The 24333-nt window shown below is 41.3% G+C and overlaps 1 protein-coding gene across 1 annotated transcript in view; it reads right to left on the reverse strand.

Moving 5' to 3' along the window:
- Positions 1 to 1003: 1003 nt before the first annotated feature.
- COL11A2 (collagen type XI alpha 2 chain) overlaps positions 1004 to 24333 on the reverse strand; it is a 95557-nt gene continuing 72227 nt past the window's right edge. The window contains exons 38-66 of the mRNA XM_040406424.1: positions 21378 to 21485; positions 21133 to 21222; positions 20400 to 20453; positions 19762 to 19869; positions 19298 to 19405; positions 18898 to 18951; positions 17092 to 17145; positions 15537 to 15644; positions 14930 to 14983; positions 14787 to 14840; positions 14032 to 14085; positions 13847 to 13900; positions 13532 to 13639; positions 11115 to 11168; positions 10364 to 10417; positions 9169 to 9222; positions 8915 to 8968; positions 8689 to 8796; positions 7656 to 7709; positions 7523 to 7576; positions 6453 to 6560; positions 6311 to 6364; positions 5633 to 5668; positions 5164 to 5217; positions 4823 to 5072; positions 4159 to 4271; positions 4012 to 4080; positions 3485 to 3718; positions 1004 to 2107 (exon numbers count right to left, since the gene is read on the reverse strand). Of these exons, the coding sequence (XP_040262358.1) occupies positions 1961 to 2107; positions 3485 to 3718; positions 4012 to 4080; positions 4159 to 4271; positions 4823 to 5072; positions 5164 to 5217; positions 5633 to 5668; positions 6311 to 6364; positions 6453 to 6560; positions 7523 to 7576; positions 7656 to 7709; positions 8689 to 8796; positions 8915 to 8968; positions 9169 to 9222; positions 10364 to 10417; positions 11115 to 11168; positions 13532 to 13639; positions 13847 to 13900; positions 14032 to 14085; positions 14787 to 14840; positions 14930 to 14983; positions 15537 to 15644; positions 17092 to 17145; positions 18898 to 18951; positions 19298 to 19405; positions 19762 to 19869; positions 20400 to 20453; positions 21133 to 21222; positions 21378 to 21485 (2505 nt within the window). The 3' untranslated portion in view covers positions 1004 to 1960. The remainder of the gene's footprint in view (positions 2108 to 3484; positions 3719 to 4011; positions 4081 to 4158; positions 4272 to 4822; positions 5073 to 5163; positions 5218 to 5632; positions 5669 to 6310; positions 6365 to 6452; positions 6561 to 7522; positions 7577 to 7655; positions 7710 to 8688; positions 8797 to 8914; positions 8969 to 9168; positions 9223 to 10363; positions 10418 to 11114; positions 11169 to 13531; positions 13640 to 13846; positions 13901 to 14031; positions 14086 to 14786; positions 14841 to 14929; positions 14984 to 15536; positions 15645 to 17091; positions 17146 to 18897; positions 18952 to 19297; positions 19406 to 19761; positions 19870 to 20399; positions 20454 to 21132; positions 21223 to 21377; positions 21486 to 24333) is intronic.

Raw genomic sequence — 24333 nt, forward strand, 5'->3', positions numbered from 1 at the left:
TAATCCCTGACAAGTAGAGAGGAGGAGGAGGCAGCTCTTTACCTCAGTGTTGTAAAGTAACTTGTCCTTATGTGTGATCAGGACAGGTTTTGTGTGAACTAATGGGACAGCGGCCATTTTGTTTCCCCTGATGATTGCTCCCCAGACAAAACGAGGCATTATAACTAATGAAAGGTATTTGAGAATATATTTATAATAAAGCAATATTAAAGTATTTTCATTTTCTTAATTCCTGGAGAACCCCTTTAAGTATTATTGACTAAAGCACCATAGACCATCGAGGGATTAGATATAAACCCATAAGCTTGACCACTATTTATAACGTATATCAACATTAATATCAGTTTCAGGTATACCGCCATGTAGGATAGATGCATCAAAACATAACCATACTTTCATGTGAGAATCCGCTCCTATAAACCTGAGAAATGCTTTTTATTATTATGCAAATTCGTTTGTTTGTGCACTGGGGCGGAGCTGGTCTATCCAGCGCACTTGACATCTCTGCATAATCGCCACGAGCTCTAAAATCCCCGGGACTGTCAATCAAACAAGAGGGGGAGGTGCTGATAAGCATAACTGGCAGAGCATTAGTGCACTAACCTAAGAGGGTCTTGCCCACAGTGCACCTAACCCGTATTTGTATAAAAAGGAAACATTTCTCAGGATTAGAGAACTGAATTTTGACAATAAGTGTATCTTTATGATTCAGGGACACCTATCCTACATGCAAGTATGCTTAGTTTGAAACCGATTTTGAAGGTGGCAGACTCCATTTATTGGAGCATTCCCACCCTCTATTCACAGACCCAGCACTCGGCTATTTCTGCCAGTCCCATAACTGTGAATGGACAGGTGGTCGTGCATGGTCGCTTGGCTATTTTTGGAACTCCCATAGCCATGAGTGGAGAGTACACAGTGCATAGAAATGTGTAGATTTTCCAGAACTCAAGAAAAGAACCCGACCGGCCATTTTATTCCTCTGTGGATTTCACCTTTTGCACATTATTTATTTAAATAAAATAGGAAACTATAGACACAGAGCAGATTGGAGAACAGGGACTGGATGTAACAGTGGAGAGAGGCGGCAGGAGGTGGATAGTGGCCGGCAAGAAGTCATGTATGGACATGCGCAAGAATAAGAACAAAAAAATAAAATAAAATAAAAAGCAGCAAAATTATAGATTATATATTACAATACAAAAAATACTTACAAACATTACACAGTAATACTCTGAGCACCTGTGAGAATTTTTTTTTTATAATCTTTAAGGGCAAAACGTAAGCTTTACTCCGAGCACCATAGTAAAAACTGGTTCACAGATTTTTAATTGTCTTCTTATCTGTTCAGGACATATGTTTCTATTAATATTTTCCCATGTTGTGCAAGATAGAAGGGAAATTTATAACAAATTTTATTATTATTATTATTATTATTTTTAAATAATATTTAAAACTTTCATTTATCCACAGAAGAAAAAAATAGAGTCCTGTTTTTAAAAATCTGCATGTGATCATTTTAAATTGGGAGACATAAGAGCTTGAAATAAAAGAAAGAGAAAGCTCCTTAAGGGCAAAAAAAAAGTGGCTCATTATGTCCACAATGTAAATTTTGTAGGACATGGGAAGTCCATACCCTTTTCTTTTTTTTTCTGCATGGGACTGTTGTCTTTATGTCTTATTTAAAAAGCCACAAATAATTCTAGCTAAAAGTCTATGATAAAAAAAATCTTTCTTTGGTCATCAGAATATCCACCCAGCTTTAGGTCTTTGTCACGGGTTGACCAGGGACTTTTTTGGTCTCTTGTAGCTTCTCATTGGAAGTGCTTGCTTTCTGCTCCTTGTCAGCTGAGCTTCTCGAATACTGGAGTACGGGAATGAAGGAAAAGGGGGTCGGGCATCTCCTTTTTTAAGAAGGGGGTACAGTTGGGTGGGGGATTGTCTCTATTTTTTAATTGCCTCAGCCCATAAAACATACAGGTCCCACTTCAAATCCAAATTTCTGGTTGGGTTCTCCAAAGTCCATAAACATAGCGTCCGTCAAAGGAAGCTGCTCTACACGTGGAGTGAGAATCTCTAGCACAGTCTTGTCGGTGCCCTTCCTCATCTGTAGATGAAAACACAGAATGCAGTTAGTTATAAAATCATTATTACTAGAGAAAACTGTTATGTGAATATGTGATCTATATCTCTAAATATTAGGCATCTGCTCTGGCTTTTGCATCGGCTCGGTTCTCCAATTGTAAGATTGGAAGTTTCCTGTCTACATTATTATTTATTTAAAAGTGCCATGAATTCCACTGCACTCCTGTAGCTGTGTGTCCATTAGTCCATGTATTTGTAGAGCCCTGTGTCCTGTATTCTCCATGGGGGGACTTTATGAAAAATTTTACTCTAACATATAAAAGTCACAAATTTTTGCTGAAAGTTCTGTTTAGCAAAATTTGCAACTTTTTAAAAATACACTGTTCTTACTTTTTGAAAAATAGCTCCATGACCACAACTTTCTGATGCTAAAGATCTTCAATGATCAAACCATGTGATCCAGAAGCTCTAGTTATGTTGTCCTTTTTTCTGCCAAGATTTTGCTGTGATTTGGTCCTTGTCCTTAGTGTCTGCTATTCCTGGTATTGATATTTTTGATATCGCTCGTGCCTTGGTTCTCTCTCTATCCACTTCTCTGGCACAATCTTAGGCTGTCCTTGGTACTTCAAGTACTTCTCTTGTTGACTGATCAACTATGGCCCTCTACATTATGATGGAAAAAACATCTGCTATTCATATTATGCCTGCTAATGCTATTTTAAACCAACTGCATTTTTGCCACACACACTGATCTGCCAGGTGGAGCAGACTGCACTTCCAGAGAGAAACTGACTTGTTGGTCATATATTTTTAATTTTAGTACAAAATCAACTCAAAATATAAGTAAAATAGTCCTTTTTTTCAAAACTTTTTACAGACGATGTGTGTCTAAGGCTACTTAGCGTTTTAGTTTTCCGGTATTGAGATCCATCATAGGGGCTCAATACCGGAAAAAAATGCTTCCGTTTTGTCCCCATTCATTGTCAATGGGGAAAAAACTGAACTGAACAGAACGGAATGCTCCAAAATGCATTCCGTTACGTTTAGTTGCGTTCCCAGACCAGAGAGCAAACCGCAACATGTTGTAGTTTGCTTTCCGTCCTGGGATGCGGAGCAAGACGGATCCGGCATGACCCCCAATGCAAGTCAATGGGGACGGATCAGTTTTCTCTGCCACAATCTGCCACAATAGAAAACTGATCCGTCCCCCATTGACTTTCAATGGAGTTCATGATGGATCCGTCTTGGCAATGTTAAAAATAATGCAATCGGACCTGTTCATAAAGGATGAAGATGGTTGTATTATCAGTAACGGAAGTGTTTTTGCTGAACCCTGCCGGATCCAGCAAAAACGCAAGTGTGAAAGTAGCCTAATCCTGTAAAAATTACTTCTACTTACCGAACATCCATCTCTGAGAGCCTTGATATAAGGACTTGTGTGGAAGGAAAGGTCCTCATCATTGGCGCCCATGAAGTGCAGTGCGTTTTGGTAGCTATCAGCAGAGGCCATGTGCCAGGCAGCAGAGCGGTGGCAGTTATAGGTGAAGTTCTGACGGGCAGTGATGCTCAGCAGGCGGAGGAAGGTCAACTGGACTACACCAATGGGGTTTTTGTCTGAGTCAACGTAAGAGAACTGCCAGGAAATTAAATAAAGAGAGATGAAGTTAAAATAGACTGACATAAAGCGGAATCAAAATTGAAAAAAATAGGAATTTTTTTGTTACAACTGAATAACAGAAATTGTAATGACTATTACGCCACTTGTTAACAATTAACACTTTATGGATGGACCGATGCGCACACATCTATAACTATGTGATCTTAAAACAGCGGTGGGATATCTAGAAATGCAAGATGTTATGAGACAGATACCACTGATAATAGGGTGGCCACCATCTTTAAATTCCCGCCTTTGTATGCACTAACCTTACGGCCACTCCTGAACTTGCTGTACCAGGTTTCTTTCTTCTCAGTGTTCCAGGTAGACATCTTAACCTAAAAGCGACAAAAACTGGTGAGCAACAATGTTATATGTCATCCAGCTTAGCGTAATCATAGAATTGTACTGCTAACCTTCTCAATGTCCTTGCTGGGGTAGATACAGGACTCTGCACCTGCTGTGAAGTTACAGAAGACCTTGAAAGAATCTCGGGTGCAGCCCTGGTTTGGATCAATCCAATATTCACCTGAGAGGAAGGACAATTGTGTTATAACACACCAGTGACCAAATTTAAAGAGTAAGACCACCTTTTCTGACATGAGAAATTAAGCTTAACACACAGTAACACATGGAAAGGTGTCAATTGTCAGATTCTGAGCTCCCAATGTGATGTAGCAAATCTCAGCAAAGGTAAATGCTTCAGATACAAAACAAAATATAATGAAAGTTCAGTCAACGCTCTGTATTCCAGCTGGAGAATGAACGGAGAGGTGCCTGTACCTTGTGGGTCTCTATATTTAAGTTATGGAAAGAGCCAAGCAAGCTTTAGTTAAGTGAAGAGAGGTCATCTCCCCATTCATTCTCCACCAGGATGCGACCACCTCCTGCCATTGACCACTGCCTTGCCTAGAGGAATGAGGGTCCTTGATTTTTTTCCCTCTCATGCAAAATGTGTATATATCATAAATGTCCACCACTTTAATTGCCCCTTAACATTTCTTATAGGTGTCCTTGTTGGAATAGTTTTTTTATTATTGCATTGTTTCCATCAACCCTGTGATCGCTACTCTTATTTACCATCTGGAAGCTCTGGGTGGCACAGTCGCAGGTCCAGGCATGTGCGGGCTGGGTGTTCCTTTGTGCCCAAGGGTGTCTTCATCAGCTCGATATCTTTCTTTATAGCATTGAGAGATCCATAGATTTCTTCCATGCCATCGGCATAATCCCCAGTAGGTTCATCTCCCATGATCTGACTTGCATCAATGGAGCGCTTACTTTTCTTGGGCATCTGGAAAGGTAGCGGCTGGATGACTTCACCTGGAGGTCCCTGTACAATAAATGGAAGGTAAGATGTTTGCAATCCACTATCCACTCAGAAAAATCATAAGTTATGTTCATCAAGCTAAAGCAGCACTTACCGGAGGTCCAGGTGGACCTTGTACACCCTTCTGTCCTTTGGGTCCGGCTTGTCCCTGTTTATAATGGAGAGATGAGTAAGAAAATAGAAATGGACAACATATAGAAAGTGTCTAATTGACAGAGATGGACATAGGATATACTGAGGTATAGGGTACAAAGACTATATAATCTTCATCCATCCAAACATCTAACAGTCTGTCCACTTATAGACTAAAAACTATTACTATAATTGAATAAGAGTTGGCTATGACTATAATAAGCTGAATTTCTATAATCATGATGTACATCACAAACGCAAGAAGAAGACAAACATATGAATGTGAATAAACACACATCCCCTCCATATGTCCCCATGTGTAATGCTTGAATGAAAGTTATTTTAGTAGCTGTAATGTCACCACTAAATAAAGTAAGGGCTCCACTTCAAGATGGCAGCTGGAAAACCATGAGCTGGTACAGTTTACTCACCGAGGAACCCTTAGCTCCCTTAGGACCAGGAGGTCCCTAAAAAATAAAGAAAAGTAAATTCAGAACACAAATGTAAATTATCTCAAACATTTATCTCTGTAGCACTGAAATATTCTGCATGGCTATCTAGATGAGCCCCAGTTGGGCACCTACTTTCTCTCCCTCATATACTTAATACAACTGACTAGTCAGGATCTCAAAAATCAGTACCCGAAGAGGATGATTACCTGCTATTTACCTTCTTTAACTCTCACTTTCTGGTGGCTTTTTAGCTCAGCTCCATTACAGCAGAGCTGTGATCCATGACTACAACTTGGCTACAGTGCCTAAGGGGAGTCTAAGGTAGTCTGAGACACATCCCCTGTCTGATCATTGGCTACAGCATGGAGTCTGGACTTTCCTGATTGGTTGCTTTCCATAAACACAAGCCTATCACAGGCTTACCAGGAAGTCAGTGCATAAAGAGCTAATTTCCAATACAACAGGGGCAGAATAATTATATAATACAGATACTAAACATGATTGTCACACATATACTGAGGGTAAAGAACCTTAATGAGGGGGAGTCTGAAGTGTCGCTTCATTAAAGGCTAAATGTATTTTAGGGTTCAAGACCTGGAGTGAATGTGATATAAGAGGGATATAATAATGAAACTTAATTGAGGCAGAAGGACTTACAGGTTGCCCGGCAGATCCTCCTGGGCCAATAGGACCTGTGACACCAGCAATACCCTACAGTACAAAGAAAAATGGGATAAGACACAAGATAATGCTCATACGGTACATAAACACAGATGTATATAATAATGACTAGACTCACAGGTTCTCCTTTGTATCCAGTTTTGCCAGCTGGGCCAGGCAGACCTCTGTCACCTTTCTCGCCCTGCTCTCCTGTTGGTCCAATGAGTCCAATAAGACCAGGGTGACCCTAAACAATGAGGAAAGTAAGTTACTCCAGTGTTACTACTGATATTGAGGTTCACATGTGACATATTTAACATTAGTCTACTAAGGTATCAGTCATAATGTCACCCATGTTATACATGTAATGCTCTCCAACATTTGGTTAAAAATTATTGGGTTTTCCCATGAGGTAAAATTGGGGACAACTAGAAGTTTTGTGTTTAGTCTTAACAATTTCCTTACAAAATGTTTTTTAGGTTAATATTTCCCAACCCTATTTCCAATAATTCTCTTCTATTTTGGGTTAAATATAATTTCCTGCAGCCTCTTATCCCATGTGTTCACTGAAGTCAGAAACTGCTGCCCAGATATATTAAAGGGCTTGTCCTGATCGTTCACTTAAAAAATTAAAAAAATTGTGTAAAATAGCATGCCAAGTAAAGCTTTTTGCTCACCCAACCCAACCTCCACTCATTTCTTTCTGATACGCCCCACCAGTTTGTACTACGGGCTCCTTCTCGACGCGGACATGTAATGCTGCAGCCAATTATTGGTTGAACATGTTATGCTGCAGCCAATCACTGATTGGCTGCAATGGTCACATGTCCTTGTCGCGAAGGAGCAGGAAGTAAAAACTGGTGAGGTCTCGGAAAACTGGAGCACTAGGAACTGGTAAGGTGGGTTTTACTACTTTTGTTATTTTAACATTCTAAGCTGTTTTTTAAATAATTTCTCCTGCTGGACAACCCCTTTAAGACCCAAGGTTACCCTTCTGTAAAACTGCAGTTAAAAATATGATATATTATTAATAATAATTATATTGTCCAAATTGTCATTCAGCCTCTTTTGTAAGATGGATGCATGTCGGTGATGTGATATGAGATGTTTAGCTATATATTGGTAATTTAAATGTATAAAGAATATACTGATGTGTCTACATATTCTTTACATACACAGTCAAATAAAATAAAAATTCTGGTCTCTTACCTTCTCTCCTTTAGCGCCAGAATCTCCTTTGAGCCCAGGCAATCCGGGAGGACCCTAAAGGACAAATAGCTAGCTTAGTATATTCTCACCAAGTGTAGATTTTATATAGTAAACCTGTTGTTGTCTCACTTACCACAGGTCCAGGGGGTCCAGCTTGACCTGTTGCTCCTGGACGACCTTGTTCACCCTATGGACAGACAATAAAAATTCAGATCCCTGAATGGTTACAGTACACCGCTCTAACCATATGAGTGAGGTGTATCTGTGTCATTGGACTAAATGGTGACCAAAAGTGAGGATTGTCCATAGCAAACAACCAATAAGGATTATTAAACAGTGATCTGATTAGTTGCTGTGGGAAACACTAACATTTTTTGTTAGAATGGTCTAAGCCCATTGTCTTTCCCTTTCAGCAGAGGAGAAAATAGAAAACACAGTGCCCTATGGCAGCATTTTGAAAGGTTCTATACTGATCTAAGTCCGGTTCGGTAAAACCACAGGAGAACAGGGTATAGCCTGTTTACTACAGACACTAAAATTGTCCACATTAAGGCCATCCAACGCCAGCATATGGCTTATTCACAGGTTATGGTTTGTTGTTTTGTTCCAGAGTAATTTTTTTGGGCAAAATTGTGACACTACAATGTGACCTCGGAATAAGTCGAAAAGAGACAGTGAGCCAGGAGCGGAAAGATATTTTGTGCAATCAACCGGGCGGAATGGACGGCTGCAGCCCCACAGTTGCACGGTCTGCCTCCACTGGAGATACACCCCTGGCTTTCAGTCGTCTTATAATCCCCTTCAAGTACAGAAAAAAAAAATTAAAATACCCAATCAATTTCTAAAGATGTGTCCAGCTTGAGTAGCCAGAAGGACTTGTGACATGTCTGCTTCAAAAAGTGAAATTTGGCAAATCCTATGATTTGGTTAACAAATATAAGTATGAAGTTCCAGTATCCACTTTGGTAGCAGGTAAGTGACTTCACTAAACTGTATTCAGATCAGCCCAGTATGTAGAGCAAAATGGCTGTAGATCATTTACCGTAATTGCTGCGTCAGGCCAGGAAATGGCTGCATGGTCTTAATTGGGGCATATATGTGATACAACTATTGATATATCTGTTTTACATACAGTATGTACCATCTATTTTGAGCATAGCACTCACCACAGCTCCAGGGATGCCCCTGAGTCCTTCTGGTCCTTGCTTTCCTGCAGTTCCCTGAGGTCCAACAGCACCTGTCTTACCAGGAGCACCTAGAGCACCAGGTGATCCCTAAAAGCAAATAAAAAAGTGTATTAAGAAACACTGTAATGCTAGGTCGTATATCAGACTCTTCATTAATACATGACATTTATCCGTAAGATCATGGAGTTGAATACTCCACTTTTACCTTAGCTCCTTTTTCTCCCTGACGACCTTCAGGACCAGGTGGACCAGCAGGACCCTGCGAGAGAGAGAGAGAAAAAGTAAGAAATATTGTCATTGTATAGAATTCACAGGAAGGCCGCCATCATGTACTGGATACCATTAGATGACAAATCGTCTCAGAAATTACATTAAAAAGGTGAGATTGAGGAAATGAGAGGTCAAGGTCAAGACAAACTAAATTCAAGGTTATTTAATTTAATTCCAACTTTTACTTACTCGTTTTCCTAATGGTCCGGGGGGCCCATTCTCTCCAGTAGGACCAGGAGATCCCTAAAAAATAAGTGCAGTATATGAGAACTTATTCACGTAAATATATACCTGCATCTCTATGAGCAATGTTTTGTGATACTTGTGCTTTGCAGTATATGTCTAAAGCAATGTCAATGACTATATTGTTTTTTTAAGCCACGTAAAGCTTTGTGTCCTCGGCATTACCATGGAATACTATTGTCTCTGAAAAAGCAATATGCTGTGAGCATATTACTCCTTTCCATGCAGGCAGACACTTCTCTTCAGAGGAAATTTGGGAAGTGGCTGACCAGAATGAGTGGCCATCTGTGTCCAAGTAAGGACTTCCAGTCATGTCAGTCTATAAGTAGGACCCGATCCTGTTAAGTGACAACCATATGGCATCAGACCACACGATTCTGCTGTTTAGCAGGACCACTAGACCTGGTGTACAACAAAGCTCAGTCCCAAGTGGCATTTTCTAAATCGAGATTCTGTCAATGTATGTATCAGTAGATCTTAGGTCTTAAGAAAGTGTCAGTTTTCTTCAAAAAAGGGACTCAAATTCCATAATGTAGACTAAAAGTGGTCTGAATTAGGTAGCGCTTGAAAGGTGTGCCCTAAAAAAGACTTATAGAGGAGTTGTAAGTGATAAGGCAGAGTGTTAAGACAACTTTGCAGTTGTTCATAAAGTTGTGTTCACTTCTAGTCATAGGCAACATGGATAACATGTGAGCACCCAGATAGGACATACTTCCCCAAGTACTGTAGACCTCTAAAGATGACCATACACCTTACATAAGTCCAGCCAGTAGTTGCTCCTCCAGGCCCCAATCTGATCTCAAAGGGAATTGGGTAATAAACCGCTACCAGACACCTCCTTTGACGGTGTGATCTCCCAAAAGAGCAACGTTGAAATCTAACATGGCCCAATTTCCCCCCACCCTGAAATCTGCTGTCAGAGAAGAATTGGGACACTCCTATACACATTACACTTCTGCCAATCCTACTGAAATCAGCAGGTTCGTACAGATAAAGGCCACATTCATTCAATCACATTTTTTATTATTTTGATATCTTTTATAGAGTCAAAATCCCTATATTTAACTCAACAGATGTATTACACTGTCTTGCAGATATCAGCAACAGCTATTTGAGAATTCACCGAGGAATGTCCACTTACTGCCTCTCCTTGTTCACCATCTTCTCCTCGATCACCCTTTGCTCCGTCTTGTCCCTGTAACAATCATCAACAGAAATCAGGGGATAAGAATAACACAAATCACCAGACATAGTGAACAATAACGCTTGAAGGAAAAGGTGAGGGGTCCTAAACCTGCGTAGTTTCCTATGACAGTGTGTGAATGGGCTTCTAGGAGAGCAGCTAGAATATATTACAGTGTTATATATGTTTATACTGAGGGGAATAATGTGCAAGGGGCATAAGTTGAAGATCCTGGGTCCCAATGCAAAAATCTGTAGCAGCAACCCCAACTTTAATGTGCCATTTATTGTACTTCTTATGTGATAGAGTGGCCTTTAGGTTCCCCCAGGCACTGGGTCTGGACTTCTACCTCTGCACTTCCTGTAGCTACGTCTCTGAATGTGGACATATATTGAAAAAAATGGAATGTAGCCAACAAGCTAAGATTTGTAATGTGTAATATTTTTACAAGCAATTCTTAGGTTAGGCCATCACTTGTAAAATCCTGGACAACCTTTGACAGACCCAACTATTTTATGCAGGAAGGGAAATTAACTACACATTTTTTCCAAGTCAGTTCTATAGGCATGTGAATAGCTACAGCACATCTCCCAGGGTGAGGACCCCTCAGATCTATACTATAACTTGACTTGTTCCCTACTCACAATTAATAATCATGGTTTAACACTTCCAGAACTTGACTTATTGTAATTAATCCATGAGTACTTACTCGAGGTCCCATCTCTCCAGGGGGTCCAGGATCTCCTGGGAATCCAACAGGACCCTAAAACAGACAAAGGTGGTTAACAGGAGACTTTACGTATTGCATGGACCAGAAGGTAAAACAGAAATATTAGCATGTTGCCTGATGTACAACTGCAGTTCTGCCCGATACCACTACAAACATTTAACATAGATCTCATCAGATACAGTGTCTTTATCATCCTGGAAGCAGGATGTATGTTAACAATGTAAACTATCAGATTCTACATTAGTTTTTATGACCAAAGGTCAAACACACCAGAAAAAAATATTTGACAGATTGTCTAAAACAAAGCATTGAGACCAATTCATGACCAGTGGTCGGACACATTAGTCCAAGGCAACTAACTAAGGCAAAATTTGCGCTAAAGCAATTGGGAAGGCTGTTCTGGCAGAGGAGTTCTCCGGATCTGGCATAGCCAAATATGGCCGTTCACTGCCGGAGCCCATTGACTATAATGGGACCCAGTGAGAATCCGGACACTCCCTGGGATAAATCCAAGGATTCGGCTAGACAAAAACAGTTGCGTGCAGTGATTTTTGTCTAGCTGAATCCCAGAATTTATGGTGTAGATTGGCCTGATTTCTGCCAGATTCCATTATGGTCTATGGGTTCCAGTGTGCACGCAGCACCATCCAGCTAAGCCAGATCCGGAGAACTCTAGCAGACTTTTTCTCTGTTGGAACCGCCTACCGGATTGTGGAACTAGCCTAAGCCACCTATTTTGAACCAGCTTTTATCTAAGGTTTAGGTCTATCTTAAAATAGTCTTTCTACCAAGTTAATATGAAAAAGTGAAGTCATGTTGCTAGGAAACAGCCAACTGGATTAGGGAAAAACTGAAAGTGATCCTCCAGGCTCTTTCTTACTAAGGCTTATTTTCTTCCGTATAAGTGTGGCAGTTACCTGATAATCTTCACCTCTCATTGATGGTTTAGTAACCTGTACTATATAATCTTTCTGCCCTTCCTATGATGAAAATCACCCCTTCATGCACTAGCTTCCTGGCGAGCCTATGGCGCACTTGTGTTTATAAACAGCAGCCAATCTGACGAGGCAGAGCTGTAGCAGAGAGGAGGGAGAGAGCTGCAGCCTGAGCCAATGATGAGGCAGTGGGTGTGTCTCAGACCGTGTCAGAATCCCTGTATGCACTGTAGCTAAATTGTAGTCACAGATCACAGCTCTGCCCTAATGGTGCTGAGCTAAAGAAGAGTCAAGTAGCAAGATCTGAAGAAAATACATCCCTTGTAGGTACTGAGATACCTTTAATTTTTGAGCTCCTGACTGGACCAACACTGAAACTAATTTCTCAGTTTTCCTTGCACGGTCCAAAAATGAACTTTGTCATTTCTATACTTCAGCCATAATAACCGGACTTGCCCAGGAGAGTGAGGGAGCTGTTTATGATGAAGTCTAGAAAGTTCTCCCTCTTGCTGAGCTAATACACCCATCCAGAAACCCCCAGGAAGATACAGGCAGCAGAATCGGTGTGGGGTATATATTTATATAGTTATACCCCATCAAATGCCAACCTTTGGACACCATTAAGTGTAAAAGCCATTTTAAGATAAAATTTATATATTTTCGGGACTAAAGCCTTAATAAAATAGACATTTGTCACATTGATGACATATTAGTAAGTTGTCATGAATCATTGGAAGCCCCATTAATCACAAGAATGAAGGGGGCTGCAGCTATTCACTGATTCAATACCACACAGCTCTATTGTTGGGGATGGGGATGTGTTGCAGTTCCTAAGCTGGCAATAGATGTGAAATAACTGTCTGCCGAACACCCAGTTGGCCAGCAGATATCTCTCCCAATCCTCCTATCCTCGGCCAATCATACATATGCAGTGGATGGGGAGAGGGAAGAAAGCCACTGCCAGAAAAAAATGATCAAGCAGTTGAAATCCAACACACCCAATCCCTATCTCCCCCGATGTTGGACTTGTGTTGGACAACTGCCCAATCCTTTTGTTCTTAGGGGGAAGCACCATGTACAATATATGGTTAGCCAAATCTGCCAAAATTGGCGGGCTTTGCCAACATAGATCTAGTGTGCATGGCCAGCTCAACACAGCAAAGTGTAGAAGTAAAGCCAAAGGGCCCTCTGATCTTTATCTAGCACTGCACATCCTTTATTCAGTGGATTGGTTGGGGTCCTAACTGATGAAGGCCCACTGCTCAGACAATGTTGGCAAATTTTAGTGATATGAGATCAATATCCACACTTCATATAATTTTCTTTACAAAATACACCTGCATGCAACTCAATAATGTTCTGTTTTGCTGGTTGTCTATTTAATTTTTTGATAATGGTTTTAGAACTTTCACAAATGAATATCTGAATCGTTTGCCTGTTCTTATAACACTACATTCTTACTGGGTTTCCTTTAGGTCCATCATCACCAATAGGTCCCTTTCCTCCAGGGGGTCCAGCATCACCTGCTTGCCCAGACTCTCCCTTTTCACCTCTGTCTCCACGTGGTCCCTGAAAAGAAAGGAAAAAGGTAAAGAGGTTTCATGTATAATACTCCATTAGAGCCAGGTCACATTTATTGTTCACATCATGATTACACCTAAATTTGAACAGTTGGCAATATATAATTATTAAAGAACAATTTCCTATGATCTCCACAGTGAACTTCATATCAGAGATGAGACCAAAAGTAAAAGATCACATTCCTTAATCACTCACCTTAGGTCCAAGTTCACCTTGAACACCAGGGACTCCGGTTTCACCGGGTTCTCCCTATAAATGTTACAAAAGGAAATGTATTTTAACAAAACTGTTCATATCTATATGGCTAATCTCCAGTGTTATGTAAGACCAAAGGACAAAATATTTTTAGAACTACCTTTTCAAGAATAAAAGAGACCTACCTTCTCTCCCGGTGGTCCCAAGTTTCCTATTCCACCAGGAGGACCTTGAGGCCCCTACAAAGAGCAACACAATCATTAAAAGACTTCAAATGGATAAAGGCAACATGTACTCAGCTGAAGATACAGTGTCATACACATATAATAGCTGTCCACATGACTCCACCATGAAAATGCACGTTTAGCTCAATTTAGCATACATCTTTATATCAACGGAGGGATAGAGGACAGACCACTACCAAAACGTATACCAGTGGTTTATCTCCCAAAGAATCAAGTATGATGAAATCTAAAATTCCCAATCCATCTTATTCTCAGATATCTCCTGTCAAGGGAAGTATGGGAGGCCCCAATACATATGGGGCAGTTTCACTGGATTTAGGGCTATGTTCACATGATTAAAATACTTCTGGAAAAATTTATGAGCATGAATAGCTTAACTGTACTACTGTCTGAGTTTTTTAGCTGGTTGTTTCTCCATATTAAAGAAAAATGTAGTTACCGCCATTTTGTTTTTTGAATATACAAAAATCTTAAGTCTTATTTAAAATACTTTCGATGAATAAACAGAGGGTTGATGCTGTAATGGCAGACTAGGGTAACACAGTGGCTAAGAATCTCATAGTAATGCATCCTGCACTATGATGTGGTATATCAAGCAATACAAGGTTAACGAAAGCTGTTCTTATATGATTATAGCCATATTGACACTAATACAGAATGGACAGACATACAAGCCACAACTAGTAATAACTTACATCAGCTCCATTAGGTCCTGCTGGTCCGCGAGGTCCAGGTGGCCCTGGTGGGCCCTGAGTAACAATAGAAGAAAATATATAAATATGATATTCATCAGAGACGCAGTGATACGTGACATTGTTCATTACATGACCACACTCACCATAGGACCAACGTCGCCTGTCTCTCCCTTCTCCCCAGATGGACCGGGCAGCCCCTGAAACGCAGAAAAATAACAGATGAATTTACATAATACAGCCTAATGTAGAGGTGATAATTAGGATGTACTGTACGGATGTAGCAGAGATCACTTTATCTAACACCATATCTATCTAAAGCATTCCTTGAGTCAGCCTCCCCTTGGTCATGTTCTACATCATCCAGTTCCTAATCAAGTCAAACCAACACAATACTTGCTCCTACACCCCCTCTAATCTAGCAAAACTATCTACATCACATAAAATAGTTGTTGGCCACAACTAGTTATAGAAATAGTACAAACTACCCCAAAGCCAGAACAATTACTTGGCATATTACCCAGTTTTAGAAGTATCTGACACAACAATGCATTGTTAAAGGGACATAGAAAGGTCCGTCATCCAAAAATCTTCTATTTTGCTTTTTTGGATTGCATGTTAAAAATCCATGTCCTAGAGCCCACACAAACACCTGACGCATTTCCGACAATGTCCTTACTAATTGCCAGTGCTCTCTCAAGAATGTCTGCTGTAAATTTACTAGTGCCCATTTAGAAGTCCCATACATCTCACCTGTAGTCCAATGGGTCCTGGGGAACCTGGGAAACCTCGGGTACCTTCATCTCCTTTTGCTCCAAAGATACCTTGCTGTCCACGTGGGCCAGGTTCTCCATCAGCACCCTGAAAAAAGGCACAAAATTGGTTAATAAAAGCCAGATCCAGGTCCGTGGATACCATTGGCACTAAATACTTTCAAAAACTACCATGTAGCACCCTAATAATTATACAGCATAGGAGACAGTTGTACATATAATGTGAATATGCAGAATGTTTATGTGTTTAAAAAATGTAAGGTTTCGGGAGTCATATTCTGAAGTACCCTGTAAAGCACTATGGTATTTCTATTATTTTAAACTGAGATGAGCACGACACTCTTTTTTTTAAAGAAACGTTTAGCAAATGTGGAACAAATTTTTTAATTTAATTCTGTAATGTGTAGTCTCATTTATTTTTAATACTGTTCGCAACGGATACCAGTTAATAGATGAAAAGTTGAACAGAAAATCTGTGATAGATGAAGCAATGCTTTGGGTTATGAATACAAAAAGTTGTGTTCACTTGCTCCTTGATATAGGCATATTTTTGAAGAGTGTCTCTTGTTTGAACCGGTCACTACTTTTCCTCATTATATACATAAAGGAGTTCACAGGTCCTCTAGACGATTCTATAAGTTTCTTATCACTGATCAGACCAGGAGTAAGACCAGCATGCGGTGGAAACGTGTTGGTCCAGGAGTCTTACAGGATAAAATGTTTTAATATTTCTTAAATAAATTGGATTTTTCTTCACGCTGAATCAATTCTATCATTCCTATGTTAGCATCTGAACTAGTCATTTCCATTGTTCTACGGGGTTAGAGAAGCAAATCAATGAAATTAATGGAAGTGCCTGATCTGGCAAATAACTGAAACGAACGGAGATAAACGGACCCCACTGACTATAATGGGGTCTACTTGGTTTTTTATTCAGGTGCCCGTTTTTTTCCTGCATTCAGGACTTTTCTGTCCGATCTTTTGGATGTAATCTGCTATGGAGGCCCCGAACTAAGCCTCTAATGTAAATGTGAACTGGCACTTTGTATTAGCAGAGGATGCCCTTGAGCATAATTTACAATGTCGCTAGGAATGATTTTGAGGCTAGGTCTTTCTGATTTTTCTTTCAAAGGAAAAAAGTGCTGACAGATTTCCTTCATCATTGAAAAAATGACATCATAAGTGCAACCTATTTCAGTATAAATTAGATGGTTAGATACTGCACTCCATGTCATATTTTCACACTCAGTCTACAGATAGTCCATAGACACAAACTAATGATAACAGATTTTTAACGACAATATTACAAAGTCATTGAGGTAAAAGTTTAATTGTCATTCAGAAAAATAATCCATCTTTAATGGCAATTAAAAAATTTTTTTAGGTATCTTCAAGTTTTACAGAAGAAAAGTAAAATTCACTCTGAGAATTGAATTATTGTTTTCTCTTACTTTAAAATTTTGAAGAAAAAAATGCTTTATTTTCAGACATTATGATATAAGGATTTTATCTAATTTATCAGAAAAATTACTTACTGGAGTGCCCGGCTGTCCAACAGGACCAATAGGACCAGGTGGACCAGGAGGACCCTGGAAAAAAATAAATTTTTAATTAATCTTTTTTTAATAACAAAAATTGACTTGGTAAAATACAAAATAAATTTGTCTTCTCTAGAATTGTCAAAGTAGCCTTTATGTGGTTCTAACAGTATCTATAGACAAAACCTATAATGCTTTAGAATATTAAATAAAAGATATAAAACACTAAGGGGTTCATTTATTAAGACCAGCGTTTTAGATGCAGGTCTTAATAAAGCCCCACAGCTGGCGGAGGATCCGCCGAAGTTATGAAGAGGCGCAGGTCTCTCCATAACTTCGGCTGATCCAGCATCAATCTAAATGTAAGACGGCTTCCTTGCTGTCTTACATTTAGACCATTTTCTACACCTAAAACAGGCATAGAAAATGATGAATGAGATGGGCCCGCCAGCCCATCCCCTTCCCCGCCCGCGCCACACCCACTATTGTAGACCTGGTGTGAGCGGGAAAATGTCACAGATTATTAGGAAGGTTATTTGCGCCTCAATCTGCGCCAGAAATATGCCTAATATGCGTATTTCTGGACAGTAAATAACCCCCTAAGACTATATAAATTGCTGCACTAAAATCCATAAATGTAATACTATAAAGCAATGTCTCATTACGTGGAGGGAATATTTGCGATACATCAGACTCCATGGCCTCAATGTCTAACAATTGCCATAAAAAGCAATAAAACTGTAATAAATGTACAAACTAATACGCAATTAACATTAAATAATCTGAAGACCCTGCAATAAAGTCTATTGAAGTATATAACTTATGTATCTAATGTGAAAGTGTAAAAGTTACTGAAAATATTATCTAATATAGGAAAGGAGCATTGGCTTTATAATAGTGGCCCAAAAAAAAAGTAAATATAATATAATCACCCAAGAAGAAAAAATTTAAAGCACAAATGAAGGGATAATAAATTTCTTTATCTCGACAAAAGACATTTTTAAAGCATATTCCTTAAGATATGGTGCAGCTGCCCCATTAAGGATAAAAATCCTGTACCCTGAGTGCTCTACACAACCAAAAAGATCAGACTCTGTCTCCTCCTGGCCTATATTGTACCACTGGGCTCCCTCAATGAAAACATCCCATTTGACACTGCCTGCGGCGGTGACTGGATCCTCTTTCTTCATGTGATCATTTGTCATGACGTAAGAAGAGCCGCTCACTACTGTGGCCAGTGATTGGATGCAACCGCGTCCAACCGGATGTTTTCAGTAAGGGAGCTTAGCGTAGCATTGCAGGCCGGGAGTAGACGGAGCAGGGAGCAAGCACCGGGAAGCAGGTAATTAAGCTTCCCTTTACAGGTCCGGACAAATGTGTATAAGGGGAAGTTTGCTAAAACCCCTTTCATTCTTGCACAACCCCTTTATGGGGGCACTTTGGTATTTTACCAATCTCTACTAGTTTTGTTGTATGTTTGTGTATATGTATAGGCTTTTTTATGCCTGTGGTCCTCGTTCCCTCAACATGCATTTTGCCTAAAATCTTTAGGTTCAGAGGTCATCATTTTAGATGGTTTTTAGCAGTTTAAGTGTATATGTGTGCCTCCCCCTTGAGTATATGCGGTATGCTGCCATTTCATGGAGTCAAGGGCTGTATTTGAGGTCCTCACAATACGCCTAGGTTCTCTGCCTAGGTGTACCTCAGGGGGCACATGCTATGATTTTTTTAGAAGGTTTAGCAAACTGTATGATGATGATGATTTACGAGTTTCTAGTCATTACAAAATGTCCAGATACTTACATGTTCTCCCTTGTTACCCTTGCCTCCTTTCTGTCCATGCTCACCAACTTCACCCTGCAAAATCACAACGTCATAAGCAGCGTCAATTCTACGCACTCCAGGCATTAATGACTTAGATAACACAACATATATTAAATTTAAAAAAAAAACATTGTGCTAACTATGGGGAGATTTTAACCTTGCATGTATCAATATATGTCACCAACACATGTACAGCGACACAAAGATCAACAACAGCGCTGAAATATTATTGGCTGAAAATATTAGGGATACTGCTTATGAAACGGAAGGGTCATAAAATGATTCACTGCATAGTCGAAGGGACTTTATAATAATGAGTAATTACAATGCAAGACACGGAACACCAGGGAAAGCAACAGGACATTTAAACAAAGTTTACCTTATCCCCATCTTCTCCAGCAACTCCAGAAGGTCCGGCTGCCCCAGGAAGACCCACAGGTCCCTGCACACCATCTCTACCTGCAGGGCCAATGGGACCTTTTTCCCCCTAGAATAACATGGAGAATGTATTACAATATGCAAACATGAAACATTCTTCTACTGCTTTATACAGCGGAATGAAATCCATACTGTATCTAATCTCTGCCATCGTCCACTCGTTCATGGAATAATCTATGGGGACCTCAATGGTACACTGGGGACAGGAGTCCCCCTCATGTCCAGATGGGGACATTGACTTATAGCGTTATAACTTCACCAGTGCCAGGGAGCAAATAGGATGTGTTGGACAACAAAGCGTTATGGTGCAACTCGTAAAGTATGTGACTCAACATAGAAATAATAGACAAATATTCTATGTACTAAATGTATATGGACGTCATGCCCACCCAGGTTTATACATACGGGAACACCCTTTTCTCCACCACCGCCTGCAGGTCCCTGAGGGCCTGGTCTTCCAGGGGGCCCGATTGGTCCACCTTGGCCTGGTCCACCTCTTTCTCCAGGAGATCCCTAAAGATAAAATGCATCCAGTGACTGAACAATATGACAAAAACAGTCAAAGCAATGACGAAAAAAGATGTGCAAACGACAAATCACTGCAATGTATTCTTACCAATAAGTGATTGTATTAAGTATCTCTTCGAAACTAAAGTGGTTGTATGTTTGGAGATATGTAACCATATCCAAATCAGAAACAAACCGATCTCTACCATGTAAAAATATACAGACTCTAATGTAGAGTGAGCTATAACACATGGCAATCCTATGTAAAGGGGGATATATGTCAAATTATTTCTCTCAACCCACCCATACATATACACTCTTAGGTCTGCCAAGAACATATATGTACTGAGGGAGAAAAGGCAAGTAATTCCTCTGAAATCAAAAGGATCTGGCATGTAAAATTCAACATGGCCAATCCGTCTTTCAAAAGTTGAGACAACGTCAAAAATATAAGACAAGATCGGTAGATTCGACTAGTGTTAATCTAATGTGTATTCATCTTCACTGAAGGGATATTGTATGAGATGTGAACTTACTGCTGGACCAGCGGGACCAGCTGGACCTTCATTACCCTTCAGACCTGGACCACCCTAAAAAAGTAAAGAAAAATAATGATTTCGTGATTTTACATAATGAGTCAACACAACTAAACATAAGAGACAATAAGAAAATGTACAACGTCTTGGAGATTCTCTATGGTGACAGCCAGTTTACTAGTCTGCTCCCATCAGCATGCCTTAAATGTCACAAATTTGCAGCAAAATCTACATTGCAGTGTTGCTTCTTTGGGGCATGTATTCAAAATGGAAGCTAAATACCTAGTACAGTGAATAACATAATAGTTTATGGTGGTGCTTCTTTATATATATATTTATTTGCTGTTATCCGTCAATAACTGATCAGACCATAAATATATCTGATCCAGATGAAGAGCATATCTTCTTGCCCTTTAACAAAATGTATCTGACATTTTAAGGCCATGCTATATATTCCTATGTTGTCATAGAATGCATAATCTGGTCCTCCCGTACGTGTCTGCTGCTCATTAAAATGATAAGTATTATAGTCAGTGGAATGGTCTCCTTCTAAACATGCTACTGATATATCTTTAAATCATATAGACTGTGTATCGCATGTGTATCTCAGGTTGTAAATGCTGTATATGATTCATATCATATACAGCATTTCTTAATTTTTCTCAGAAATGCATGCAAATAAATAACGTTTCGACCATTCATCCCTCTGATTAGTGCACGGGTCAGTACTCACTGGTGTACCCGGCAGGCCTCTTTCTCCTGGAAATCCTCTCAAACCAGCTGGGCCATCCTTTCCAGGGACACCGACCGTTCCAGGATCTCCCTGTGTAAGAAAGTTGATTAGAATGTGTCGGGACAGTAAGTCATGTAGAATAACAGCTTTCCGTTATGGCATGTGAGAACAAATAATATACTGTCCTGTTCAAATGAAGAAAAATCTTGGTATGGAACTGAAAACAGAAGTCATAATTTGCTCACCTTAGTACCTTCTTTACCAGATGCGCCAGACAAGCCCTGCTCTCCTGGGGGTCCTGGAGGACCAGGGTGTCCTCTCTCGCCCATAGGTCCAGATTCACCTTGGGTACCCTATTCAAAAATAGACATTTAGATAGAAGTCATGCAATGCACCACTCAGTATATTAAAGCAACCGTCCAGTTCAAGAAAAAAAAATCGCATTAACTGGGGAATGAACAGAAAATTTACATGGTGAACTCCTTTTTATCCATTCCCGAGCTCCTCTTCTGCCGTCCAAGATGGTCGCACTACTTCTTGGACTGCCTGATGCATACTGTGCATTTAGTAGCCCAAGACTCTTCCTGATGCCGTTGAGTTGGCCAGCACTGCTCACGTGAACAGTACTGACCAATCCAAGGGCGGAGCTGGACATGTAAGAAGTGTCTTGGGCTACCGATGCACACTGTGCACCAGATAGTCTGAGAAGAGGTGCGGCCATCTTGGATGTCAGAAGAGTGTAGTATACGGGAGTTGTAATACCCGTCACTACCAAAGTGTCACTTGGTGTGCTGTCGTCCCTCCTAATTATGGGGAAATTGTTGTATGCCAGTTTTATAAAATGTAATGTAATGTGTGTATTTCCCTGTCACTGAAACTTGCACTTACAGGCCGGCTAGGGGTGTCATTCCAGCTCTTAGGCATTAGAGGGAGCTAGGGAGCCCTAGTTTATATAAGGGCCAGACAAGGAAGGGAAAGTCAGTGTAACCTGATCTAGTGTGGAGTGCAGAAGTCAGTCTAGACCACAGCTCAGAAGTTTCTAGAGCCTGAGGAAGTTTCCAGAAGCTGAGAGAGACAGAGGCAAAGATCAGGAAAGCAAGAGGTACTCAGAAAGACAGAGGAGGTACTTATTAAAGCTATAGCCAAGGAGATAAAGCCAGAACTAGGTTAATGGGCCTTGGTGAAGATATGCTGTATTCCAGGATCAGACAGAATTAGAGTGCAAGCTCCTTTGCTGCAAGTCCTGTGTTCAACACTCTGTAATTACCCTGCTGTACTGAATTGCCTGCATCGACCGAATTGCAAAATCGACTGTATGCTGAGGAACTGCGTTTCCAATATTGTCTCTGCCTGCAAACTACTAAAAGTTGAAGTTCTGTTTTAACACCACGTTTCCTCAAATTATTCCTGCATCCGCAAACGGCGTGCCACCGTTTACTTGGCACTGGCGTCACGAACTATTTCTACCTATACCTGCCCTTGCAGAGAGTCAGCTGTACCAGGTTAGTGTATATTGCACTACATCACCCAGAAACACCTACTGCACACAACTTGAGTACGCTGCACCTTCTCTTTTGGCGTCACGAACAGGATACGCACGCTTTCTAGTGCAAGAAGCGTGAACTTTGTGCCTTATACAGTTGCCCTGTGACCAAAGTGACAATTTGCCTGTTTATTTCAAGTGGACTTTGTGGACTGAAAATTATACCCAAAGTGTACCAAAAACCTCTAAAAAGCGCTGTGCAGTATTGCGCTATACAGAGGAAGAAAATCGCCGCATTGGAGTGTGGTTTTGTGGACTTTAAACATTCCTGCTTGCTGTCAGTGAACAGACAGCGTTTGTACCTAAAGATGGCCGCTGAGCTTGCTGAATTTACTGCTGCGTCACCTTCATCCCGAAAAGGCGGGAAAAGTTGGCGCCTTTCTGAAGAAAAAGCGGGAAGAAGGTCAAGGGCAGGCGCCACGGCTTATCTGGACATTTGCATGTCTGCCAGCATGGACACCGCCTTCCCTATATTGAGATACCTGGGGGGCGGCTCCCCAGTGCAATGGGAGGAGCTGGCTGCTGTAATTGACGCGACCCTATCGCTCTCCTCAGTAGGATCGAGCATGTTGGATTGTGAACAGAGTGTTGCTGCAGCGTCCGCACCTGTAATTGACATGATGACTGACACCGGTGTAGAGCCAGAGGAGGCTCCACCGGCCTACGCTCCGGGACCGGAGCAACCTGCCTGCCGCACCAGGGAGAAAGAACCCGAGCCCTACTATGGCTCATGGAGGGACTTTTTTCAGCCATCGTTTAAATGGTCTTCCCTGATGGCGGAGATTCGGGAGGCCGCTATCAAGCGAAATACCCAGACAAAGATCGTGTATGAGGAGCTAACTAAGACCATACATGAAAGACATACGCACACCCAACCCCGCCTGGAAAGGAGAAAGGGAGTGGTGCTGTCGTTTGACAAATCCCGTGGCTACGGGTTTATTCAGGACTATCTTACTGGCAGAGACCTCTATGTCAATCGAAGGTCTGTCAAGAGAGACTACCTCCCTTCGTACCAGCACAGCCTCCGCGAGGGAGAGGAAGTGGAGTACACCCCTGCCGAGAGCCTACGAGGCCCCTATGCGACTGCTGTGACCCGTCCGAAGCGAGGACCTGAGGATTGGGAGGCAGAAGAAGAAGACCACTCTGGCTGCGAGCGAGAACCGGAACGCTCTCCAGAGCCGGCCCATCACGCCTTTCAGGAGCGGAGCTCCTTCATCGGGCCGAACGTCTTCTGGCAGCCAACCGTGTTGGAGAAATGGGTGAGTCCCTACCCTTCCCCCGAGCTGCCACGTCGGGAGAAGACACTATCTGAGCTGGAGCAGCAAAAAGGACTGAGTGCTACCTTCCAGAACATCCGGATGGGACGGAGACCAGAGGCAAGTCCAGGACCTGAAGAGGCCGAGTCTGCATCAGCGGTGACTGTACCTGCTCCGGCGGCGCCAGCAGAGAACAGCGACTCCGACACCGAGAGTATTGGTGAGCAGATCGTCCGGCTGGAGGAGAAGTTGCGGGAGTTGCGTAAGACCTACACCGCCAGGATCCAGACACCGCCGAGGAAGGATGAGGTAAGGGTGCCTGTCACCACCCGCCGACCGCCTTCTGTTGTCACCGCTCCGTCAGTGCCCCAGACCGGACCCGCGATTGCTGTGAATTGCTGC

This window comes from Bufo bufo, chromosome 8 (assembly GCF_905171765.1).
Source record: "Bufo bufo chromosome 8, aBufBuf1.1, whole genome shotgun sequence".
In the NCBI taxonomy this organism is placed as follows: domain Eukaryota; kingdom Metazoa; phylum Chordata; class Amphibia; order Anura; family Bufonidae; genus Bufo; species Bufo bufo.